This window comes from Balaenoptera borealis, assembly GCF_965194805.1.
Source record: "Balaenoptera borealis genome assembly, chromosome: 13".
Classification (NCBI taxonomy): domain Eukaryota; kingdom Metazoa; phylum Chordata; class Mammalia; order Artiodactyla; family Balaenopteridae; genus Balaenoptera; species Balaenoptera borealis.
Window position 1 is genome coordinate 87,899,380 of NC_138870.1, and position 22,825 is coordinate 87,922,204.

Sequence of the window (22,825 nt, forward strand, 5' to 3'; positions counted from 1 at the left end):
AAGATAACGGTGTTAAGGCCGCTGTCAGCCACGTGTCCCCCAGCACTGTGTCCCTTGCGGTGCCTTCCGCGGGAGCAGGTTTGGGGACGTGGGGAAATGTGAGGGCTCCAGCACAAAGGAGGGGAGAGGCCGAGGGGTGAGAAGACTCAGGCGGGGAAGCTGGAGGCTCGGGGACCCAGGCTGTGCCTCCCTCAGTCCGTGTCACGTTGTGAACGAGCAGGAAATTGCGTACGTCAGAAACTGGATGATGACCAGAGCCGACAGCCGGCAGAACCTCTCTGTGAAATGACCCATTTCCCCTTCCTCCCGGACAGGCCGCCTGTAACTGTTTGTCGAAATACACGGGAGATGGGAAGGTCTGCACACTCATCAACGTCTGCTTAACCGTGAGTACGGCCCCCCTCCCCCGAGGTCTGGCCTGCGGTGCCCCCTTCTCCGCGTCTAGGGGCGGGGCATTGAGGTGGGCCCCGTCAGAGCTGCTTCTGGGCCATTTCTCCCTCGTGTCCCAGTTGCAGTGTTGGAGAAACTCCAGTCTCTGCCTCCGTCTTCACGTGGCTTCCCCTCTGTGTCTGTGTCTCCTCTTCTAGTGAGGACGCTTGTGGTCTTAAGACCCCCTGGTTAATCTAGGACGATCTCATCTCGAGATCCTTCACTGCATCTGCAAAGACTCCTTTTCTAAACAAGGTCGCATTCACAGATACCAGGGCTTAGGGCGTGGACATAGCTTTGCAGGGGGCCACGATTCAACCCACCGCAGAGCAGGAGGGACAAAGGTCTCTGCCCCAGCTCACAGAGCGAGCACCCGGCACAGCCAGAACTCGAGCCCACGTCTGTCTGACTCGGAGCCCGCACCCTTGACCACTTCTCGTGGTGCGTGGTGCTTGTTCCTCCCGCGAGGCACTGATCCCCCGCAGGGGCCCGGTTCATACACCTTCCTTCCTTGTTCATGTCACTGCCCACCTGAGAGCCTCCTGCTGTGGGCATGAGTACAGCACAGACAGCCCGTAATTAAAGCCCTTCCTCTCCAGTCGAGGTCCCTACTGTCCCCCATACTGGTCTGTCTGTTTCATACTGACTGCCTTCCAGCCGATGACTTTTCCCTTTGCTATGATGGATTAGAGTTCAGCCTAAAGCTGAGAAGTATCCAACATGCTTGATGCCTTTCTAGTTAACCCCCAGGTGCTGAGAAATTTCCCATTTGGCAACTCTGGGCTGATCTTTTCAGGACTGGAGATCTGCTGGGCTGGGCTGCCATCTTGAGATATGGGCATACCTCAGAGATAGTGTGGGTTTGATTCCAGACCACCAAAATAAAATGAATATCGCAATAAAGCAAGTGACAAAAATGTTTGGTTTCCCAATACATATAAAAGTTATATTTACACTATACTGAAGTCTATTAAGTGTGCAATAACATTATGTCTAAAAGACCAATGTATGTAAACCAACTATACTTCAGTTAAAAACAAAAGACATTAGGAGTTTAAATAATAAATAAACAATGTACGTACCTTAATTTAAAAATATTTCATTGCTAAAAATTGCTAACCATCATCTGACGTCGCCACAAACCTCCAATTTGTAAAAACCGCGTTACCTATGAAGTGCAGTAAAAGAAGGTATGCCTGTGTAAGGCTGGGGGGGAGTAGGATGGCCCTTATAACTGTAACGAGTTGGAAGGCAAGTTCAGGAAAAGGGCAAATAATGCAAGCCGGTCAGTTAGAGAGTGAGACAAAAAGTAAATTTCAATACAGAATCGCTGCGTGAACATTGGCAGAGCTGGCAAACTAACTGGTCTGATTCCTATCCCCCACTCCTTGGAAATTCTACCAGAAAAATGGCGGCTGTAGTGAATTTGCTATCTGCAATCACACCGGAGAAGACGAAAGGACTTGTACTTGCAAACCTAACTACATTGGGGATGGGTTTACCTGCCGTGGCAACATCCATCAGGTAACGCGAGGCATGTTTCCATAAAGTAAACTCCACCTTCCTCCCCGTGCGAAGAATCCAGGGAGCTAAGGAGGGTGCGAGAGTTTTGTTACATATAAAACTATAAAATACGAAAGACTATTTTCATGTAAATGGACAATGAAAAGAAATTTTATCTCCCAGTGGGAATTCAGTGATTCAGATCAACAGTTCTAAAGTCAGAAACACCTGGGTTTGAATTCAGCTCTGCCAGTTAGTAATGTGACTTTGGGCAGATTATTTCACCTCTTTGTGTATCCGTTTTCTAACGTGTAAAAGAAAATAACAATGGTACCAGCCCCAGCAGGTTGTTATAAGATTTCAATGAGATAATGTGGGTAGTGGGCACAGAGCACACAGTACCTCAAAGGCATCGCCGTGATGTGGATTGCTGTTGGAGTGTGTGTGCGAACACCCTCGGGCGGAGAGGGTGAAGCCTTGTGATACTTGTAAAGTTCTACCTACTACAACGTGAACATCCTGTTATTTGGTTTAAAGAGGGACTAGAGCATTCTGGCTGATCAAATATTCTTGTTGATAAAGAAACTAAATCTGCCATAAACCTATAACTGAGTCTTTTAATATTGAACTTTTAAAAATGAGTCGTTCTGAACATCAGTTGTGAACCTATAGATGAGGCAGATTTCCAGTTGAAATGATGGTAGATACTCTCAATCTTAGAGAATTTGTCCTCCAATGACATTCTGGTATATAATTCACAGATGTTAAGTGAACCTTGCTTGTCTTTGTTTCCAGGAGCTTCCCAAGAACCCCAAAACATCCCAGTATTACTTCCAGTTGCTGGTAAGAATGTGTGTGTCTGTCTAACTAGAAGAGTTGGGTCTCAAGCCAGATATGGGATAAATCTGTAACCTCCAGAGTAAGTGAGAGTAGAATAAATCCAGGAAACTGCATTTCTGGAATAGGCTCTGTGTTGGTCATTTGTGAACTTCTCAAGCCCCAGGTGGGCAGCATAAAAGAGTGGAATAAATGTTGCACTAGCCCACTGCACACGTGAGAATGTAGTTTATAAAAAAAAACTGCCATCATACCTGTGGAGACAAGAAGCATTACTGGGGCAATTGGCTAACTCTCCCGGTGAAAGTATTAAGTTAGACCTTTCTGCACCTCTTACATCAGAATACATTCCAGATATATTGAAGAATAAAGGATAAAAATCTAGAAGAATAAAATCATAAAACCTAGAAGAAAATATAAGTAACCATAGGATCTTAGCATTGGCAAGAAGACAATTAGAACAGTTAAGTAAATCATCTTATTGCTTATATTTGTATTGTTATCCCAAACATAGAAAACATTTAGTATGTGGAAAAGACACTGGAAAAAATTATCTGGAAATAACAGAGATCCTTCTAGGTTGTGGGATTATGGGTAGTTATTTTCTTCTTTATACTGTATTTTCAAATCTTTAATACAGTCAGCATATGTTACTTTTATACCCAGATAAAAATAAACATTATTTCAACGTCTAAGAATCTAAGTGACTCTGAATCTAAGACTAAATAAAACACGGGTCTCCCTATCCAGTTTTCTCTCCCCTCTGCCATCATGTACTCTCTGCTAGTTGTTTGAGCCCCTGCCTGTACTTATGTTAAGTACATGGCACGTGGCCCCCACCTTCCTTCCTACAGGAGCATTCTGTACGAGACCTGGTTGGTCCTGGCCCCTTCACTGTTCTGGCACCTTTATCTGCAGCCTTTGACGAGGAGCCCCAGGTAAGCATGAAGCTAGAAACAGGTGAAAGAGGTTTGAGATTGGAACACAGTCTCTGGGCATCACCCTGGAGACAACACTGAAGACATTTCTGGACAGTAGATCTAGGATTGGCTGGAGCTGACCAGTAATGGAAGGGGCCACCTCTCAGTGTAGGGACCCCTCTCAGGAGAAGCATTCAAGTGGATTTGGGGTAACCACTGGCCAGAGACTTTCTAAAGGACATTCCTGAATAGTGTAGGAGGTTAGAAAAGACCAACAATTCTTAAATAATTCAAACCTCCCAGAGACCACCACCCCCTGAAAAAAAAATGAATGAAAAGAAATGCTATATTAATGGGATATAAATAGGTTCTTTTCTTGCAGGACTTATCAGAGCCTTTACTGTTTAACATTCACTTGGACTCTTCATGCTGGATTACCCATTAATATATAATAATGTAGCAAACATTTATTGATTGTGCCAGACACTGTTTCTAGTACCTGGCATAGATTGACTCATGACAGTCTTCATGACAACACAGTAAGCTGAATGCTATTATCATCCCCGTTTAACAGTCGAGGACGTTGAGAGAAGTAACTTTCCCCAGATCACACGACTAGCAAAATGTGGAGCAAGGACTCAGACATGACTCTAGAACCTGCGTTCCCAACCACCACCCACACTGCTTCTCTACGCATATATTTTGGACACCAGTGAAGCAGGGACACAGAAATAGTTTTTGAAAAAAATTTGACATTTGATTTTTTTTTAGCATCCAAAGAGTTATCATGAAACGATGATAACCTCGTGGGCTTTATTATCACACTGACTTTATGGTTAATATTGTTTGTAGTTTGATTTACGAACGATGAAGCATGGTGGGCTTCTCCATACTAACGGTGTAAATCTGGCCCAGGCATCTCTGCAACAGGGGGCTGTACTATGTGGTATTACCTGGCATTTTTTCACAAGAGCACTTTTTTTTCAAGTAGCATCTCACGGGACTTGGGGTCCTTGGCACATGTGTTGTGAAATGCTGGACCAGAGGAACTCCAAGTTCCCTTTTACTCTGAGATTCTACAATGGAAGCAGGAAAGGAACTAGGGCTGCCTTCTCCCTCTTGCCTGAATAATCTCTACCGTAACCCTGACTACAAGCCAACCCCGACTGCCGACTTCCCGGGGTCTGGGTGGGGACAGAGGTATGGGGGAGAGTCTGGAGGAGAGGACAGCAAAAGGGAAAGTTGGAGCAGAAGCCTTCTGACTCTGGCTGGAACCCTCTGATCTATTGCAGATTAAGGACTGGGACAAACAGGGCCTGATGCCCCAGGTTCTTCGGTATCATGTGATCGCCTGCCACCAGCTGCTTCTGGAAAACCTGAAATTGACCCCAAATGCTACTTCCCTCCAAGGGGAGTCAATTGTCATCTCCGTCTCTCAGGTAAGAGAGGCCACCTCTGGAAGGTGCCCGTTTTCCTTGGGCCCTCTCTCTTTCCTCTTCCTTAGAGTAGTAAGAGGAATAATAACGATAACAACTAACACATGTGGAGTGATTGCTATATGCCGGGTACTATCCTAAGTATCTTGTGTGTACTAACTGATTTAATCCTCAAAATAATCCCATCATGTAGGGGATTTCCCATCATGAAAATACTATTTTCCCCAATTTACAAATTAGGAAACTGAGCTTAGAGAGGTTAAGCAACTTGTCCAAGGTCACACAGCAAGTAAATATTAGAGCTGGAATTGAAACTCAGAGGCAAGGCAGCTTCAGGTGGTCAAGAGAACCGCTTTTGGCAGCACTGGTCAGAAGCTGGAGAGGGATGAAAGCTTTTGTTCAAAGCATTTGACCATGCTGATGCCTTCCCTCCCCACAAAGAGAAACAAATGGTGGCTGTGGAATCAATTACAAAAGGAAAAAAGTGTGTAGTGGGGTCAGAAGGGGGGCTGGTGGTGTAGAGAACACATGTGAAAGAGAAGCCAATTTTGATCTGCTTTTTATTTCATATTTGAGAATCACAGTGAAATGACTGTTTTGGTTGATTATTTGCTATTAAATTCTCCAGGTGAATATTACATTCTTGTCTCAGTTTTTTTTTTTATAATCATAATAAAAAATGTGCTCAAGTGATTTGTATCTTCAGATTTTTTCCCACGGCTCTACGTAAGTATTCACTTTCACGATGATTTAACAAGTTCATGAAACATTTTGAAAAAAAGTGATTTTGTGTCTATTTCTCTTTGTGCTCATTCCCTTTTTTTTTTCTTTTTTGATTGATTTCAGGACACAGTGTTGATAAATAATAAAGCTAAGATCATATCCAGTGATATCATCAGTACCAACGGAATCATCCACATCATAGACAAATTGCTAGCTCCCCACAACTTGCTTATCACCCCTAAAGATGCCTCTGGAAGGATTCTGGTGGGTGAACTCATTGTCAGGCTCTCAGCGTGGAATGACTCACAATACTCATCGTTTATTATCTCAATTCTGATGTTGAGGCATTGTTTCAAGGCGTTTTAATTTTGCTGCTTCAATCTCAAGCTACTATTAAAAACCTCATAAATACCATTCTTAGTAAGAAGTAAATAGGCAAAAGTCTCTTTTAAATAATTGAATGGATTTTATAAGTTTTCCTTTAGTGTCCACAAGGGTAGGTGGTCTTGTATAGATTTGGAAGATGGAGAAATTACATAGATGGATGATGATGATATGTGAGAGAGACAGATGATAGATAGATGGTAGATGATTGATAGATGATAGATAGATAGATAGGTGATAGGTAGGTAGGTAGATAGAGAGACAGATACCACTAAAACTGAACCAGGAGTAAAACGTCTTCTCAACTGACAGAAAAGACAATTTCAACTTTTTTTTTATTTATTAGTATTGGGTTCTTCATTGCAGACAGCAGAATCCACTATATCTCACTTAAATAAAAAAGAGTTTCTAAAGGTATTAAGTATATCACCAAATCTCTTAGAAAGCCACAGAGCCTAATTCAGATGCTACACAGCTGGGAACAAAGCAGCCCAGGGACACCTACAAAGTGGGGACACCTGACTTCACCGTAGGGCTGTCCTGTACCAGCTACACCCGTGCCACCTGTCTCCAGCCTCATCACTAGGACACGAGAGTCTGGATACCAGATGCCTCCGCCCTGTGCTCGTCAGAAGATCTGACATTCCTGCTAGCAGCCGCCACCACCTCATGTTGTTTCTTTTCACCTCTGAGTCTTGCCCAAGCACCTCCGCCTGGGGGATCCCATATCACATATGGGACTCTAGCTGCAAGGCAGTCTGGGAAAAGGCAGTGTTTGGCCATCCAGCCTCTGTAAAGCAGGGAAGGCATGGGTACAGTGGAGCCGGGGTGGGTGCTGACGAGCCAACCTACAGTACCTGCCACGCTCTCTTCCCCTCGTTTTATTCAGTTGAGCTTTTGTTAAAGTGCTTTGTGAACTGCAGGCAGAAAAGTTTCATTCCCATTCTTATTATCTTTGCAGCAAAATCTTACAACAGTGGCAATAAACCATGGCTACATCAAATTTAGCAACTTGATACAGGTAAAAACCTAGCAGGGAAGTTACCTCAGGGGATATAACCTACCTAAAGAGGTTTGGTGTTTGGAGGGTTTTTTGTTTGCTGTGTGGTTTTTGTTTGCGGCACTAGCCAGCTGTTGTGGGATCTTTGGGAAAGTCCTACTTTTCTGAAAAACAAAGTCATTCTCTGCCACTCCATTCCCCAAATGTTGTATGGCTTGTTCCCTGGCTGAGTTAGAAATTGAGGTATTTGAGGCTGGAGCAAGGGAAAGGAGTTAGGATGTGCCAGTTTCCACATCTGGAATTATCACCCCTGTTACCAAGATGGGGAAGCTGAGACACAGAGATGGGAAATCCATGCTGATGAGACGGGCAGAAATTACATTTCAAACCACATTTTTCTGACTTCAGAGATGACTTTCACGAATTGAGTAGAGAAACTTCTTGTTCAAAGATTTCAGAGGAGAATCAGGAAGGGGCGGGGTTCTCCAAGACCCCTCTCCGCCACCTCACCCCAGCAGTCCCAGGAGGGCTCTAAGAACCCTGGCGCTCCCACAGCGCAGTCTACAAACCTGGTGTAGACCAGTGATTTCCAAAATGGCCTGGGGCTTGGGTTCTCTGGGGAGCTTTTTAGAAATGGAGATTTGAAGGTGTTCTTAATGAGAATCTCCAGGGGTGTTACAGACCAGTATCTTTGCCCACCCACCCAGCCCCTAAACCTTATACTACCCCCCATACCTGGACATCAGGTCTGCTTGAACACAGGCTTTTATTGCAAGGTAGCAAGCTTCTCTGGGGCTCAGAAAAAGGGAATAATAAAGCCTACTTCATAGTGTTGTTGGGAAAATTACAAGAAAAAAAATATATGATGCACCCCTGCTATAGAAGGTTCTCAAAATGATTCTTACCCATTCATCTGGCAAGTTCTTTTTTTGAGTCTGTGTGATCTAGAAATCTTCTAAATATACAGGAGTATCTCAATATTGTATAGGTTTCACTTTTTTTTTTTAATGAAATATGAGAAAAGTGCTAAGTGGGTCTTCCAGAAATTAAAATATTTGGACGAGAGTAGTAGCAAAAAAAGAGAGAGAGAAGGAGAGATACTTGCTAAAGTGTTTCCCTATTAACAAAAGCCCAGAATTTGACTTTCTGTTTTACTTTCTAAGAAAATGAAGGTCAGAATGACTGGAGTCTGATGGGCCTCTAGTTTTAGGAACCAGCCAGAGTCCCCAAAAGCCCCAGGGTGGGCACGGAGGGGACCCCGGGCTGGCTGGCTCTGGTCCTCAAGGACAGCCTGTGCCTCTTGGCTGGGCTTTGCTGCGCGTGTGACCAGCTCCCTGCGTTTCAGGACTCGGGCTTGCTGAGTGTCATCACTGACCCTATCCACACCCCGGTCACTCTCTTCTGGCCCAGCGACCAAGCCCTCCAAGCCCTGCCCCCTGAACAACAGGATTTCCTGTTCAACCAAGACAACAAGGACAAGCTGAAGGAGTATTTGAAGTTCCACGTGATCCGAGATTCCAAGGTATTTTGTTTTCACACAGACGGGAGTGGCAGGGGTGCCCCTGGGGTGATCAAATCCAGGAATTGTCTGTGCATCTCCCCCCCCGCCCCCCCAACGGTGTGAAGGTGGCCTGAGCATCTCCTGCCCCGCTGTGTCCTCCTCTGACTGCCTGTGGTGAATTGACCCCTGCAGTGTAGCACATCTCATTCTGTTTCTCCCACTGGCCACTGTTTTTGTCCCAACTTTAACCAATACCCAAGAGCATCCTTCCCCTCTTGTACTGCAGACCAGCCTCCTCCCTTCCCTAGTTCACATGGCAAAGTGGCCGTTGACGACAGTCCCCAAGTTTCTCCCAGAATGACTCTTATCTCTCCCAATTCCAGAGTTTCTAGGCAAAGGTCTGATTCATCCAGCTGTGACCAGCTGTTGGCTCCTGAACCAATCCTCTGTGATCAGGGAGGCAGGATCTTGGGGGAACATGGCAGCTCTTGCTAAAACCCCGTCTCTTTGGGTCCTCAACCAGGACCCTGTTTCCCTCCAGGGATGAGACATCTAATCCAAGAAGGCCAAATGCCCTCCCTCTGGTTAATTCGTAGGACCTGTATTAGTTTCCTAGGGCTGCCATCACCAATTACCGCAAACTGAGTGGCTTGAAACAACAGAAACGTATCCTCTCAGAGCTCTGGAGGCCGGAGGTCTGAAATCACGGTGTTGACAAGGCTGTTCCTGCTGAAGGCTCTGGGGGAGGGTCTGCTCCCTGCCTCTCTCTTAGCTTCTGGTGGCTGCCAGACATCCTTGGCAACCCTGGCGTGTAGCTGCACCCCTCCAGCCTCTGGCCCTGTTATCACATGGCTCTCCATCTTCTCCCTGTGTGTTTCTGTGTCTTCACATGGCACTCTCCTCTCTTCTTAAAAAGGCACCAGTCATATTGGGTTAAGGGTCCACTCTACTCTGGTATGACCTCATCTCAACTAATTACATCTGCAATGATCTTATTTCCAAGCAAGGTCACATTTTGAGGTAATGGGGACCAAGACTTCAGTAAAACTTTTGAGGGGACACACTTCAACCCATCACAGCGCCCTATGCCATCTCCCTAACTCTGATCCTGCCACGGGCTCCATACACCAACACAGCATCTTCCATGGACTCCCGAGCATAGATGGGGATGGAAGGCTGATTGAAACCAGCTGGAGGAGACTTTCCCTACAGAAAAAAATGTCCAGCTTCCTAGAGAGCCCATGCTTATTCTTCCTTTTGATTATATCTACTGTCATTTTAAAGCTGGAATTATTAGAACTCTTAGAAAAATTGTGTCTGAATTTGGTTTGTTGGCAAAGCTCCTTGGGGCCCTTCTTCAGCCCAGATTTGGGGTGTTAATGTGTCACCATCACTCCTACAGGTTTTGGCAGTGGATCTCCCCAGGTCTGCTACCTGGAAGACCCTGCAAGGTTCCGAGCTGAGTGTGAAGTGCGGAGCTGGCAGTGACATCGTGAGTATTGTCACCCAGTGGAAGTTGGGAATGCATTCCCCAACCACTGCCCCTTCCAGGAGTTGTTCATTTTTTCCCACATTGACAGCACACTCTTTTTCTCTCATTGCCTTCAGGGCTATCTCCCCTGAGTAAGTGAATACGAAAAATCTGATAAGTCCTGGCCAGCCCAAGCCCTCACCAGGTGTCAGGGAGCCTCCCTTTACACTTGCAGAGAGCAGCTTTTGGTTGATTTTTTGGGAAGATTTATTTTCCAGTGTGAGACACTTCCCTGAAGCAAGAAAGTACACTGTCATTCCTTTTCCTTCCTTCCCAGCCCTACTGCAGCCTCCCCTCCAGCCGTCTCAAAGCATGTCAGAGCCAGCTCTGGGTTACATCTACCTAGATAGGCCAACAAAGAGAAAATTTGCAATTTTCACCTTCCTTGGCTAGCTCCTTAACAATATTACCTTCCTGTAATTCCATGTGATGAATGGGTCTGATGGGATAATAGTAGCTACATCCTATATCTTTTATTTAATGGAAAATGACAGTGGCTTAAATATGTAAGGGTTTCTCTCTCCTATAAAAAAAAATAAAATCTGGAAGTAGCCAATCCAGAGCTAGTATGATGGCTCCCTGGGGGAGCTCCTTCTGTCTTCCTGCTCTGCAGCACATGTTTCCAGCCTCACAGTCACCTCAAGGTCCAACATAACTGTTGGAGCTCCAGCCATCATGTCCACTTTCCAGGCAGTAGAAAGGAGAAAGGGAAAAAGGGATGCAGCTCCAAGCTGAGTTGATTACCTTCAAGGAGCCTTCTGAGAAGTCCCAGATAACATTCTGTTTACATCTTCTGACAAGCCAGAATCCCTTTGGTGATTGGATTGGAATTGCATTGAATTTGTTACCGAATATGAAGAATGTTAGCATCTTTACATCCCAACTTCTGGAAAGTTATCCTAATGTACATACTCTCTTGAGATCAAATATACTGTCTCCATAGACCAAACTGGACATTTATCAAAGAAGAAGAAGAAAAATGTTCACTGCTCATCCTGAGTGCTAATAGAACTTTCAGGCACTTTGTACTCAGAGTACTTTTTTGTTTGTTTGTTTTTGGCTGCATCGGGTCTTAGTTGCAGCACACGGGATCTTTCGTTGCGGTGCATGGGCTCTTCGTTGTGGTGCACAGGCTTCTCTCTAGTTGTGGCGTGAGGGTTTTCTCTTCTCTAGTTGTGCTGCGTGGGTTCCAGAGCGCATGGGCTCTGTAGTTTGCAGCACGCAGGCTCTCTAGTTGAGGCGAGCGAGCTCAGTAGTTGTGGCACACGGGCTTAGTTGCTCCACAGCATGTGGAATCTTAGTTCCCTGACCAGGGATGGAATCCGTGTGCCCTGAATTGGAAGGCGGATTCTTTACCACTGGACCACCAGGGAAGTCCCCAGAGTACTATTTAGTCGGAACTTTATAACAACCCTATGCAATGGAATCATTAATCCTATTTACCTGGTAAAAACAATTAAACCTCAGCAAAGTCCAGGGACTTGTTCACACAGTATGTAAGTAGAAGTGGGGGGATTCAACTGCAGTTTTCCAGTGTTCTTTCCACTGAGTTACACAGTGTACATCCCATCAAACACTAGAGAGAGATTTATCTTTTTCTTTTCATGGAACTTTCTAAAAGCATTTGCTTCCTGGGGGGGCGGAAATATATCCATCAATTTACTAGCTGGGTGGACCTTAGAAAAGAAAGCCTGAGGACTGTTGCAAGCATTAAACAAAATCATGTATCTAGAGCACAATTTAGACAATGCCTAGTACACGTGAAAAAGTTATTATCGTTAAACGGGTAAAGCCCATCGGTGTATATTTTGGAAAGGAAGTTGTACCGGTAGCTTTGCTAGGTGCTGGCACTAAATAAGAAAACTGGGTAACTGCACGCGAGGTGGCCACGTCAACCAGGTTTATCCTGAGCCACGGCCAGGCCATCCCTACTCCACCCTGTTACTCCCACTGCCAGCGTTTCTACTTTGGTAGAGGCAGTGTTGCCGAGTGGCCAGGAGTGAGGGCTGAGGCTGCCAGCCTGGCGTGAATGCCTGCACCACCACGTACTGACTGCGTCACCTTGGCGAGTTATCTAACCACTCACTGCCTCAGTTTCCTCATCCGTAAATGGGAATACCAGCAAGAGTAGCCACGTCCTAGGGATGTTGTGAGGATTGAAAGAATTCGCACAGGTAAAGCATGAAGGACAGTACTTGGATGTCATACGTACTGCATGTCTGAGATAAAGATGTTGGCCATCGATACATGTCAGTTCTTTCTGACTGTAGCAGGTGCTGGCCACATTCCACGGCCTGGGAACAGGAGAAATCTGAGGATTGTTGACTGTTCCCCTGCTCTCTCTCCCTCTGTCACAGGGCGAGCTCTTCCTGAACAGCCAAATGTGCAGAATTGTGCAGCGGGAGCTCTTCTTTGACCTGGGCGTGGCCTACGGCATTGACTGTCTACTGATCGACCCCACCCTGGGGGGCCGCTGTGACACTTTTACCACTTTCGATGTCTCGGTCAGTCCTAAAAACACTACTGTAGTAAGGGAATTTTGGGCCAAGGAACAGCCCTCCTGGGCTGTTGGACCCTGCTGTGAAGCCACAGAGGGCTGGTCCCCGGTGAACACAGGACCCAAGGGATCAGAGCACCGCATGACAGTGCTCTTCAGATTCAGAATCAACAACGTCTCCTTAGTCCTGTACAAGCCTTGCCTGTTCTCATTTAGCCACCCACACACCCATCCATTCATCCCCTTGCCATGAAGGAAACAGCTGTTGGGAACCAACTGTGTGCCACTGTTCTACCAGTCATTTTCAAACCCACCCACCCATTCAGTCATTCACTTAACCATTCTACAAGCATTTTTTGAGCCTCTGCCAGGATAAACCATGCGAAATGCTGTACTTGACAGGGTATGACTACAAAAGTGGCAGTTTCATATGGTTCGATCTAATACATGCCACCATACCTCCATTCATTTGCTCATTCATTAACACTGATTGAACTTCTGTCCCGGGTCCTGCACTGTTTGAGGCATGTGTACACTTCACACACATTCATCCATCCAGGGCCATTTATTGACCTTTGAGCCTGCTGTTTGGCTCAATGCTCATCTTACCCCTATCCAATAATAGAAGCAGTTATCATCTACTCTATTATGCAAACCTGTAAATTGAGTCTCAAAGAGGTGAAGTGACTTACATGGCAAAGTCTGTCACCAGTTGATTTCTGTACCGGGCAACTTGTAGGCATTCAATAAATACCCCAAATTACTAGGATAACAGTCAGCCAAAGTAGGAGCTGAAAAACCAGTTGTTAATTTCTTCACTTTCAAAGTATATATACAGACATTTTTTTCAGTTAATCATTTTTCCTCACCAATCCCCTGAAAATCAAATAGCAGCAAGAATTATTATCCCTGTTTTATAGATCAGAACACTAAGAATCAAAGAATCTGATTAGCTAAAACAATCACAGCTGATTTATAGTGGAACTGACACTTGCATCCACATTTCCCACTGCTGCTATACCGTGTGCCTGTGTGACCCTGCCCTGGTCCACCTCCATCTAACAGGGAATTTTTACCTCAAAGAACTAAACTAAGGAATTGAGGTCCACAACAGACCTTCAGAATTCTCTATGGCAAAGTTACAGAGTGTTTGCTTTTATATTCTTGATCATAGCCAGAATCTTAAGATTAATTAAGTTCTTAATCACATAATCAAGGCATTAACCTGGGGCATTCCTTGTGTTTCCCAATATTCTGGATTTTTAAGTGTTTCTTTTCTTGCGTACTAGGGGAATTGTGGGAGCTGTGTTCATACTCCCAGCTGCCCCAGGTGGACTAAGCCAAAGGTAATTATGAACACAGTGATAAAACGTTTGGAGAATGATAGGTTTGTTTCTCTATCAGACCCCAGTCTCCTGGTAGCTATGAGTGTGTGTGCATCTGCAAGTGTGTTATAACTGTGTGTAATTAGTTTATGTCTTTCTTTCAACAATCCGTCTTTTAAGGGCAGGGGATTACAGACCTAGAAGGGGTTGCAAAGATAATTATAATTATAAAAATAATAGTTGTATTTTGTTGGTTGCTGTTCATGTCCCCGGCTCTGTGCTGTCCCCTTTATTTTGACATTATCCCTATTCCCCATTAAAATACTCATAGAAAAATATATTACCTCCACTTACGACAAATGAGTCTCAGAGAGGATAAGCAATCAGCCCAAGGCCACACAGCTAGTAAGGAGCAAAGCTGGGATTAGAGCCTAGCATGCAATGTAAGAGTAGTGGTTAAGCCAATGAAATTTGGGGTCCACAGTTACGGGGTCAAATTCTCATGGGTAATCTTTGGCAAGTCATTTTATATGTTTTTGCCTCTGCAAAATGGAGCTAATAACAGTTCTATGTGTGCTTATTAGGAAAAGTAAGTTTTTAAATGTGGGTACAGAGCCTGGCACATAACAAGTGCTCATTAAGTATTAGTTTTAGTGCTTACTCCAAAGCCAAGCTCTTTCTACTCTACCAGTAACCCCTCTAACAGAAACACCCCTACAGAATGAACTGTAAGCCCATACCCTCTCTACTGATGATCCTGGGGCCTGGCCACAGACCCCCCTCCTGATAGAAAGCCACCTCTTCCCCACTCCCTTCTCAGGCAACCACACCTTTTGCAAATAGCTCTAAGGGTTAAGATGGGGAGAAATCTTCTCTCCGTGGACTCCACCTCTTCCCCCTCCCCCATTCATTTGTCTCTCTACACCCCTAAGAAGAGAATTCCCTGTACAGGACTCATGACCATTGAGTCCCATTTTCTACTTGGACAGTACCCGGGATCCTCCACTGGGGGCGGACTGGAGCCCAAGAGCCCAAGGGGATGGAAGGTGGAGGGATGGTTCAATCTCTTCCTTTAGGGTGAGAAGCGGAAGTGTCTGTACGACTTGCCCTTCAGGAGGAACCTGGAAGGCTGCAAGCAGCAGTGCACCCTGGTGATACAGCTCCCCAAGTGCTGCAAGGGCTACTTCTGGCCAGACTGTCAGGGTAAGGGAGCCTCTTACTGCCTCGCAATTCTGAAATGATTGTACAATCACTGTGGAGCATTTGAAAGTACTGTATGGGGGGCCGGGGTGGGACACGGGGAGCAGGGGAGTATATCACTCTTAATGATTCTGCTAAGAAAAGATCCAAAAGCAATTATTCTGAAGAGCTGTGCAGCTTTCCTTCTCCTTTTTTTTTTTTCTTGTCATATTTGGTTTTTACAGAGTTGAGATTCTCCTGTGCGTAGATTGTAAATCATGTGTCATGCTTTTCTGCTTGATGTTATAGCATAAGACATTTCCCATGGTGTTAGAAACACTGTATTTCATTTTTGACACCAGTCTATGATACTGATAAGCATGCTAGTTTAAAGGCATCTAAAGACATCTACCTTGGCAGGTTGCTATAGCAATGTGATACGAATGGGCCATTATTTCCTGAAATCTCCCCTGTTATGTGTAACATCGCCCTCCCTCCCTTACCTCACCCTTTCAGGAAAGGGCTCCTGAAACCCCTGGGTCTAGATACGACTTCTAGCCAATAACGCAGCAGTAAAAGCATAGCAAATGCCATAGAACTTCCCATCCACCATGCATTGATTTAAGTGAGCACATTTATTGAGTGCTACTTCCCATATATGGGAACATCTGAACCTCGCAGCAACCCCTAAGAAGTAGGTTCCGTTGTCATCCCCATTTTACAGATGACAAAACGGAGGCACAGACTGGATAAGAAGCAGGCTTAAGGTCCCACGGTATGTCTCCAGAAGCCATGGTTTTAAGTACCATGCATACTCCATTCATCATGGTCCAGTTGCGAAAATTCTGGGCTGGGAGTCCACGCAATCACTCAGCCTCCACTCCACTCTCCATCACTAAAGCACAGACCGTTCATAAAAGTCAGTGTCATCCCTTATATTTGTTCAGTGCTTTATATTTTCATATGCTCTTGGTTACAGTATCTCATTTGATCCTCAGAGTCACGATGTGGAATAGGTCAAGTGGGCACTCCATCCTCGTCCTCCTCCTCCTCCTCCTCCTCCTCTAGAGCTAAGAGAACTGAAGCTCAGAGCAAGTTCATTATTCAGCCCAGATCAACACACATCCAGGTCTCCTGACCCCCAAATGCAGTGCACAGTTCAGTATATTGCTCTGCCAGTCCTATCAGATATATTTAAGCCACAGGCCAGTGGCTTGCTCTAAACATCCAGTGACACTACGTGGATATGTCCCCGGGGCCACAGAGGACAGAACCCACAGCTGAGGCCGGGTTAGCGGCATGTTCACAGAGGCGCTGAGCTGCTCTGGGTCTGGGGAGGCTGTTGAGTCACTGCTGTTTCATCTCTTCCAGCCTGCCCTGGAGGACCAGATACCCCATGTAACAACCGGGGTGTGTGCCTCGATCAGTACTCACCCGCGGGACAGTGTAAATGCAACACCGGCTTCAACGGGACAGCGTGCGAGCTGTGCTGGCCAGGGAGATTCGGGCCTGATTGTCAGCGTACGTGGCACCCACTCCCCTGAGCTTCTGCCTGTCGCTCGGCTGTATGCTCCTTGCCCCAATGCACACCATCCACCTGAGCTGGAAGCATCCTTCTTCCTCTCTTTCCCGGCCACCCACCTCCCATCTGCCTGCCCTCACATGCTTTTTTCCTCCTTGGATATATTCCCAGTCTCCATCCACTGAAAGAGCCTCCTCTCTAGAAGTGAAACTCACATCCCCTGCAGCCACCAAGGCAAGCTGCGGCCGACCAACACTCATTCAGTCATTCAACTATCACATATATGCTGAGTCCTTACTAATGTTGATAGCTAATGTGTGTGGAGTGCCCACTGTGTGCCAGGCAGGTGTGTTGTACCATCTAATCCTCAAAACAAGCCTTTGAGGTGGGTACTTTTACCATCCCCACTTAGCAGATGAAGAAGCTGAGGTACAAAGAGACTAAGTGACTTGATCAAAACCCAGGAATGGTTCTAAGTTGTAGGGATGCAGTGGTGGGGTGGGGTGGGGTGGGGGCAAAATCCCAGCTTTCAAGGAGTGTACAAAGGGAGGAAACAGACAAAGATGACAGAAACAAAAATAGATAAAAAGGCATAAAGAAGATGAAGCAGATGAAGGGAATCGAGAAAGAAAGGAGGCACTGGTCCAGAAGACATCTCATGAAATATTGGAGTAGAGACATAACAGAGGTGAGGGGGCCGGGAGTGGGACTATCAATAGCAGCTCTGTCCGGTCAAATTTCAGTGATGATGGAAACGCTCTGTAACTCCGCCACGAGGAATGGTAGCCGCTAGCCACGTGTGGATGTTGAGCACTCAAAACCTGTGACTAAGGAACTGATTTTCATTTATTTTAATTAGTTTACATTTAAATAGCCACGTGTGATGAGCGGCTGCTCTAATGGACAGTGCAGGCTAGAGGAATGGCTTTCCTGGAAGAGAGACAAGCAAGTGCAAAGGCCCTGAGGCAGGCGTGGGCTCGGCATGCAAGGAACAGCAAAGCGGCCAAGGTGGCTGAGCAGAGTGGGCAAAGAAGAGGGAGAAAGGGAGAAGGAACCTGAAGGTCGCCAGGGACCAGATAACATAGGAGCTTCTTGCCCAGAGACAGGTCTTCAGCGTCTCATCTAAGTGTGATGGCGGCCAGTAAAGGATTGTGAATGGGGGGTGAGGGGGGTTATCCTGAGCAGATTGGAAAGGACCACCCCAGCTGCCCCGTGGAGAGTGCACCACGGGAGCGCACAAGCAGAAGCAGGGCCAGCTTTGGGGAGGCTAATGCCGCCTTCTGGGTGAGAGCTGGTGGTGCCGTGGGCTGGAGTGCTGCTGCTGGAGGTGGTAAGAAGCAGAAGGATTGATGTATTTCTTGAAGGTTTGACCATTCAGTCCATTTCTCTGTTAGGAGGCCCAGGTGATGTTCCCTCCCCCTACTGTTCAGTTCCATACCCCATGGTACCCTCTACTTCTGTGTTTACAACAATCACTGTATTTATAATTATGTGTTCCATAACCAGGTACTGCTAGACTGTAAGCTCCCTGAGAACAGGGACCTTATGTCTTAGGTTTTCTGCTGTAACCTCATTGCCTGGTAGTGTCTGCCTCATGATAGCCACTGAATAGGTTATTTTTTGAAAGTCTGAATGAATGATATGAATGAATGAGTGAATGTGGATAAACACGGTGCCTTCCAAACCAACAGCACAGCCAACACGTGGTCAGTGGGCTGGTTGACGGGATTTCAGTCCCCGATCTCTGCTGACTGACCACACTCCTACTTGCTCTACAGTCTGTGGCTGCTCGGACCATGGACAGTGCAACGACGGGATCACGGGCTCCGGGCAGTGCGTCTGTGAGACGGGGTGGACGGGCCGCTTCTGTGACACTCAGACAGGTCTGTCCTGGGGGCGGTCACCTGCCGGCGGCCCTGCGCTGCAGCGGACCCTGCCGAGAGCGGCCGACTGAGGGTGGGGGTCTGAGCGACATCGGAAAAAACCAACAAAGCAGCGGTTCCCTTTCCCACGAGGAATAGATGACTTGGCTGTGTGGCCCCAGGGTCTGGAGATCTGGTGACCTGAAGGAAACTAGATGACAAGATTTAACTCAAACCCATGAAACCAGCATGCAGTCCTGTCAATCACGGAAGGACCCACCTCAAGCAAAGAACACAGGATTGGGCAGGAAGGGTCCCTCGGGATCGTGGTCCAGGCCCAGATGTGTGCAGACACAGAGGTGAAGGGTTTCACGGAAAACGTGCTGTTCCGTGGAGTCCAGGATCTGACCCCTGATTCAGCTACTTATTAGACAAACGGCCTCAGCTAAGCCACCCTCTCCGAGCCTTGATGCGCTCGTCCGAAAAAAGAAAGCCCGTTGCACGGCTTTCAGGGGAGGATTGTTGTGAGGGTCAGGGTCATGGTTTTGGAGTGTCCGGTGCATGTGGGGAGCTCAGAAACAGTAGCTGCCATTACCACCATCCGTCATCGTCATCCTTGTCATGACCTTGATGCTTACTGAGCTGTCAGTTTTCTGAGGCCTCCCTTGAAGCCCAAGCCTCATGTTCCGGTCAAAGGTTGAATTCTCCAACGTAAATCACTGTCACTTCATCCTCCCTGGGGGCAGAAGGGCAAGACCAAGCTCCTCCTATGGGCATCAGCAACCTGAAGCTCCAGAATCCCAGCAGTCCCCTTAACTTCAGCTCCTCCCCCTCTTCTCTCCCCCTTCCTCCTCCCCACTCCTCCTCTCCTAATCATCCCGTGGCTTCATGCTGCCTCTTGATACTGCAGCCCCTTCCAATTACCAAAGCCCCAGACTTCTCCCAAGCTCTGCAGTGCCCACAGAAGGCCTTGGAATTTCTCCTCCAATTTAACCATCTCCTCTGGAACCCCATGCCCTTAGGGCCAAAGAGCTAATCTGCTAAATTCACCCTTGCTAGCGGACTTTGAGGTATAAAGTTTTCATTGGTTGCCCCTAACGGTAACATATTTGCATTTTAATCTGGATAACATTTCAGAAATAATGTCTTAATAATACAAAGGAGTGATTCCGGAATCTCAGAATCTCCAGGCTGGGAGGGACCTTAGCAAATCACCCCATCCTCCCGCCATAAGGGGCCACTTTTGAAACACAGTGGCAGGCCAGATGGGGTCTCAGGAAGATGCCTTAGGTGGGTCCCAACACTTCACATCATGGTGCAGGATGAATGATGACCTCTTTCTTTGCAGTTTTGCCCCTCGTGTGCATGCCTCCTTGTTCTGCTCATGCCACCTGTAAGGAGAACAACACGTGTGAGTGTAACCTGAATTATGAAGGGGACGGAATAACGTGTACAGGTAGGTCCCATCCGTGCATGGGTGGAATAGCAGCGAGGGGCAGGAGCAGAGCGGATCTTGGTCAGGGTGCCTGGGCTCCGTCCCGGCCCTTCTGCTTCCTGCTCGGACTGCTTCGGCAATCCCACCCTCTCTGCAACTCAGTTTCCTCGATGGGTTTGCTCATGCCTGACCTGCCCACTTCCCAGGTCATGACTTTGAAACTGCTTTGCCAACTGCGATGCACTTTGTTTTATGGTATTTTTGTGACTTTACAGATAATCCAGTCTTACTTCAAAAAATTCAGAAACTATACTACAGTATTTAAAAAACAGCAGTGAAACCTACACATGCTCTCACCACTCGGTGAGAACCACTTTGAACACTGAAATGTCTCTGTCTCTAGTAGTTACAATATAGGTTCAGCCACACAGAGACCCAAATGAACAGTGGCACAAACAAGGCAGATGTTTAAATGTTTATTTTTATCTCTTATAGCAATTTGCATGGAGGCATCCAGGACTAACATAGGGTTTCACTCTGAAAGGTCATCTGGGGGCCCAGACTCCTTCTATCTTGTTGCTCTGCCATCGTTCACTTGCCTGGCCCGAGATGGTCACTACCAAAGCACCTCCCAGGCAGCAGGATAGAGAGGGAGAGGAAGAAGGCAAACCTCCTCCCTTTAAGGACACACCTAGAAGCTGCTAAAATCCTGTCTGCCTCCATCCCATTGGCTGGAACCTCATCATCTGTCACACCTAGGACAGGGGAGCCTGGGAAATGTAGTCTTCAGTTGGACAACCATGAAGCCCAGCTGAAAATCTACTACTATAGAAAAAGAAGACAATAGGTACTGGGGGAAAGCTACTAGTCCTGGGCACGCATACTTTCTAACTGTTCTCATGAGTAGATATCCATACAGAGATATATACGTTCTTTACAGAACTGAGATCTTGCTATACCTGTTGTTTTGTGATCTGCTACGAGGCAGTCTAGAAGTGGCTCAGCACCAGCAGTGGCAGCAAAGACCCAGGTTCTGCCTTTCTGCTCCGCCAGCCTTAGGCTGAGGCCTCTTGTCCTCATGTTCATGCTCTCAGGGTCTCAAGTGGCTGCCACCACTCTAGCCAAAAAGGCAGACGAGAGAAATCAGAGAGCTTTCCAGCTACTCCTGAGGCTGGAGCTAATCTACTATTAGGTTGAAATTTGGGGGATTAAGAATACAAAGGTTAAGGGGCACACAAAACAGTGGGGAAAGCGTGGGCTTTGGAGTCAAACCAACCTGGGTTTAAATCCCAGCCCCTCCACGTTGTAGCTGGTTTGCCTTTGTCAGGTCAGTTAAGCTCTGAGCTTCCATTTATTAATCTGTAGAATGGGGGTAACAATGTCTATGTCACAAGGTGTTCAGTAGTGCACTAACTCTGTACACACACACACACACACACACACACACACACATGCAACTGTGTCCTAACACTAAAAACCCAAACTCATTAGAAAACTACTACCAAAGTAAAGTATGGGATAACAAAAAGGGCAGAGGTAGACAGATGTCACCAGGCCTGGTCTATGAGGGTGTTCGCCACAGGACACTAGTGTTGGCAAATGCAGCCAGAGGCCACCGGGCACAGGGAGAGAAGGCACTGAAATGTTGGGGCCCATTGTCTCGCCCAGCGCCACTGGTCCTGGGGTGACCCACACCTCGATCCGAAGCCCGTGTTACACAGAGCGTGGTTCATTGAGCCCTCGTCCTCTGCTCTTGCAGTTGTGGATTTCTGCAAACAGAACAACGGGGGGTGTGCAAAGGTCGCCAAGTGCTCCCAGAAGGACACGAAGGTCTCCTGCAGCTGTCAGAAGGGCTACCAGGGGGATGGCCACAGCTGCACAGAGATAGACCCCTGTGCGGACGGCCTCAATGGCGGATGTCATGAGCATGCCACCTGCCAGATGACCGGCCCGGTGAGTCTCGCCTCCCCGGGGAAATTGGGGGTGGGGAGCCCTTGTGCCTCGCTCAGCCTTGCTTCTCCACTCAGGTTACCATTGGCCTCTTCCTAAGCCTTCTTCCCACGTGAGTCTATTTCTTGTTAAGTCGGTGGGCTAAATATGAAGTGGTACCCTATGCAGAAAAAGGACTTTACTGGAAAAACTGGTGAAGTCCACATAAAGTCTATTGTTTAGTTAATCATAATACACCAACACTAATTTTTTAGTTTTGACAATGAACTATGGTTATGTAAGATGTTAACGTTAGGAGAAACTGAGTGGAGAATATAAGGAGACTCTCTCTCTGCAACTTTTCTCTAAATCTAAAATTATTCAAAATAAAAAGTTTATTAAAACCAAAAAAGTTGGTAAGAGGTGGCAGGAAAAGTGCAGTTTGGGCACTCACTCAGGTCTTTCTAGAATGGAATCAGTGCCCTGTTACCCTATTTCTCTGGTGGGAAGGAAAGATGGTGGGAGATGATGTCGATTATAGTTATAAACATGAACTCAGAGTCAGGCAGCCTTTGAGTCTCTGTTCCTGGCCTGACACGCTGTGTGGTCTGGGGCTGGCTGCTTAACCTCTCTGAGCCTCAGTTTCCTCATTCACAAAGTGGGCCTCTTAATACTGCGAACCTCACAGGATTGTTGTGGACATTAAATGAGATCATTCATTGACTCAACAAATGGTCATCAAGCACCTACTTTGTGCTGTTGTAGTTGCCAAGGATGTAGCGATCAAAAGCTTATACACGAGTTGGGGGAGG

General features: G+C 46.7%; 1 protein-coding gene across 3 annotated transcripts in view; it reads left to right on the forward strand.

Annotated features, from left to right (window-relative positions):
* Positions 1-22,825, forward strand: part of STAB2 (stabilin 2) — a 157,096-nt gene that overhangs the window by 114,146 nt on the left and 20,125 nt on the right. For 2 of the 3 annotated variants that reach the window (XM_082349560.1, XM_082349561.1), the window contains 16 exons: positions 315-386; positions 1,834-1,953; positions 2,728-2,775; positions 3,624-3,707; positions 4,982-5,128; positions 5,972-6,112; positions 7,194-7,253; positions 8,578-8,754; positions 10,136-10,225; positions 12,622-12,768; positions 14,051-14,107; positions 15,163-15,289; positions 16,637-16,786; positions 18,566-18,670; positions 19,998-20,105; positions 21,844-22,037. In XM_082349560.1, coding sequence (XP_082205686.1) covers positions 315-386; positions 1,834-1,953; positions 2,728-2,775; positions 3,624-3,707; positions 4,982-5,128; positions 5,972-6,112; positions 7,194-7,253; positions 8,578-8,754; positions 10,136-10,225; positions 12,622-12,768; positions 14,051-14,107; positions 15,163-15,289; positions 16,637-16,786; positions 18,566-18,670; positions 19,998-20,105; positions 21,844-22,037 — 1,827 coding nt within the window. The remainder of the gene's footprint in view (positions 1-314; positions 387-1,833; positions 1,954-2,727; positions 2,776-3,623; positions 3,708-4,981; positions 5,129-5,971; positions 6,113-7,193; positions 7,254-8,577; positions 8,755-10,135; positions 10,226-12,621; positions 12,769-14,050; positions 14,108-15,162; positions 15,290-16,636; positions 16,787-18,565; positions 18,671-19,997; positions 20,106-21,843; positions 22,038-22,825) is intronic. The other variant, XM_082349562.1, reaches the window with a different exon arrangement.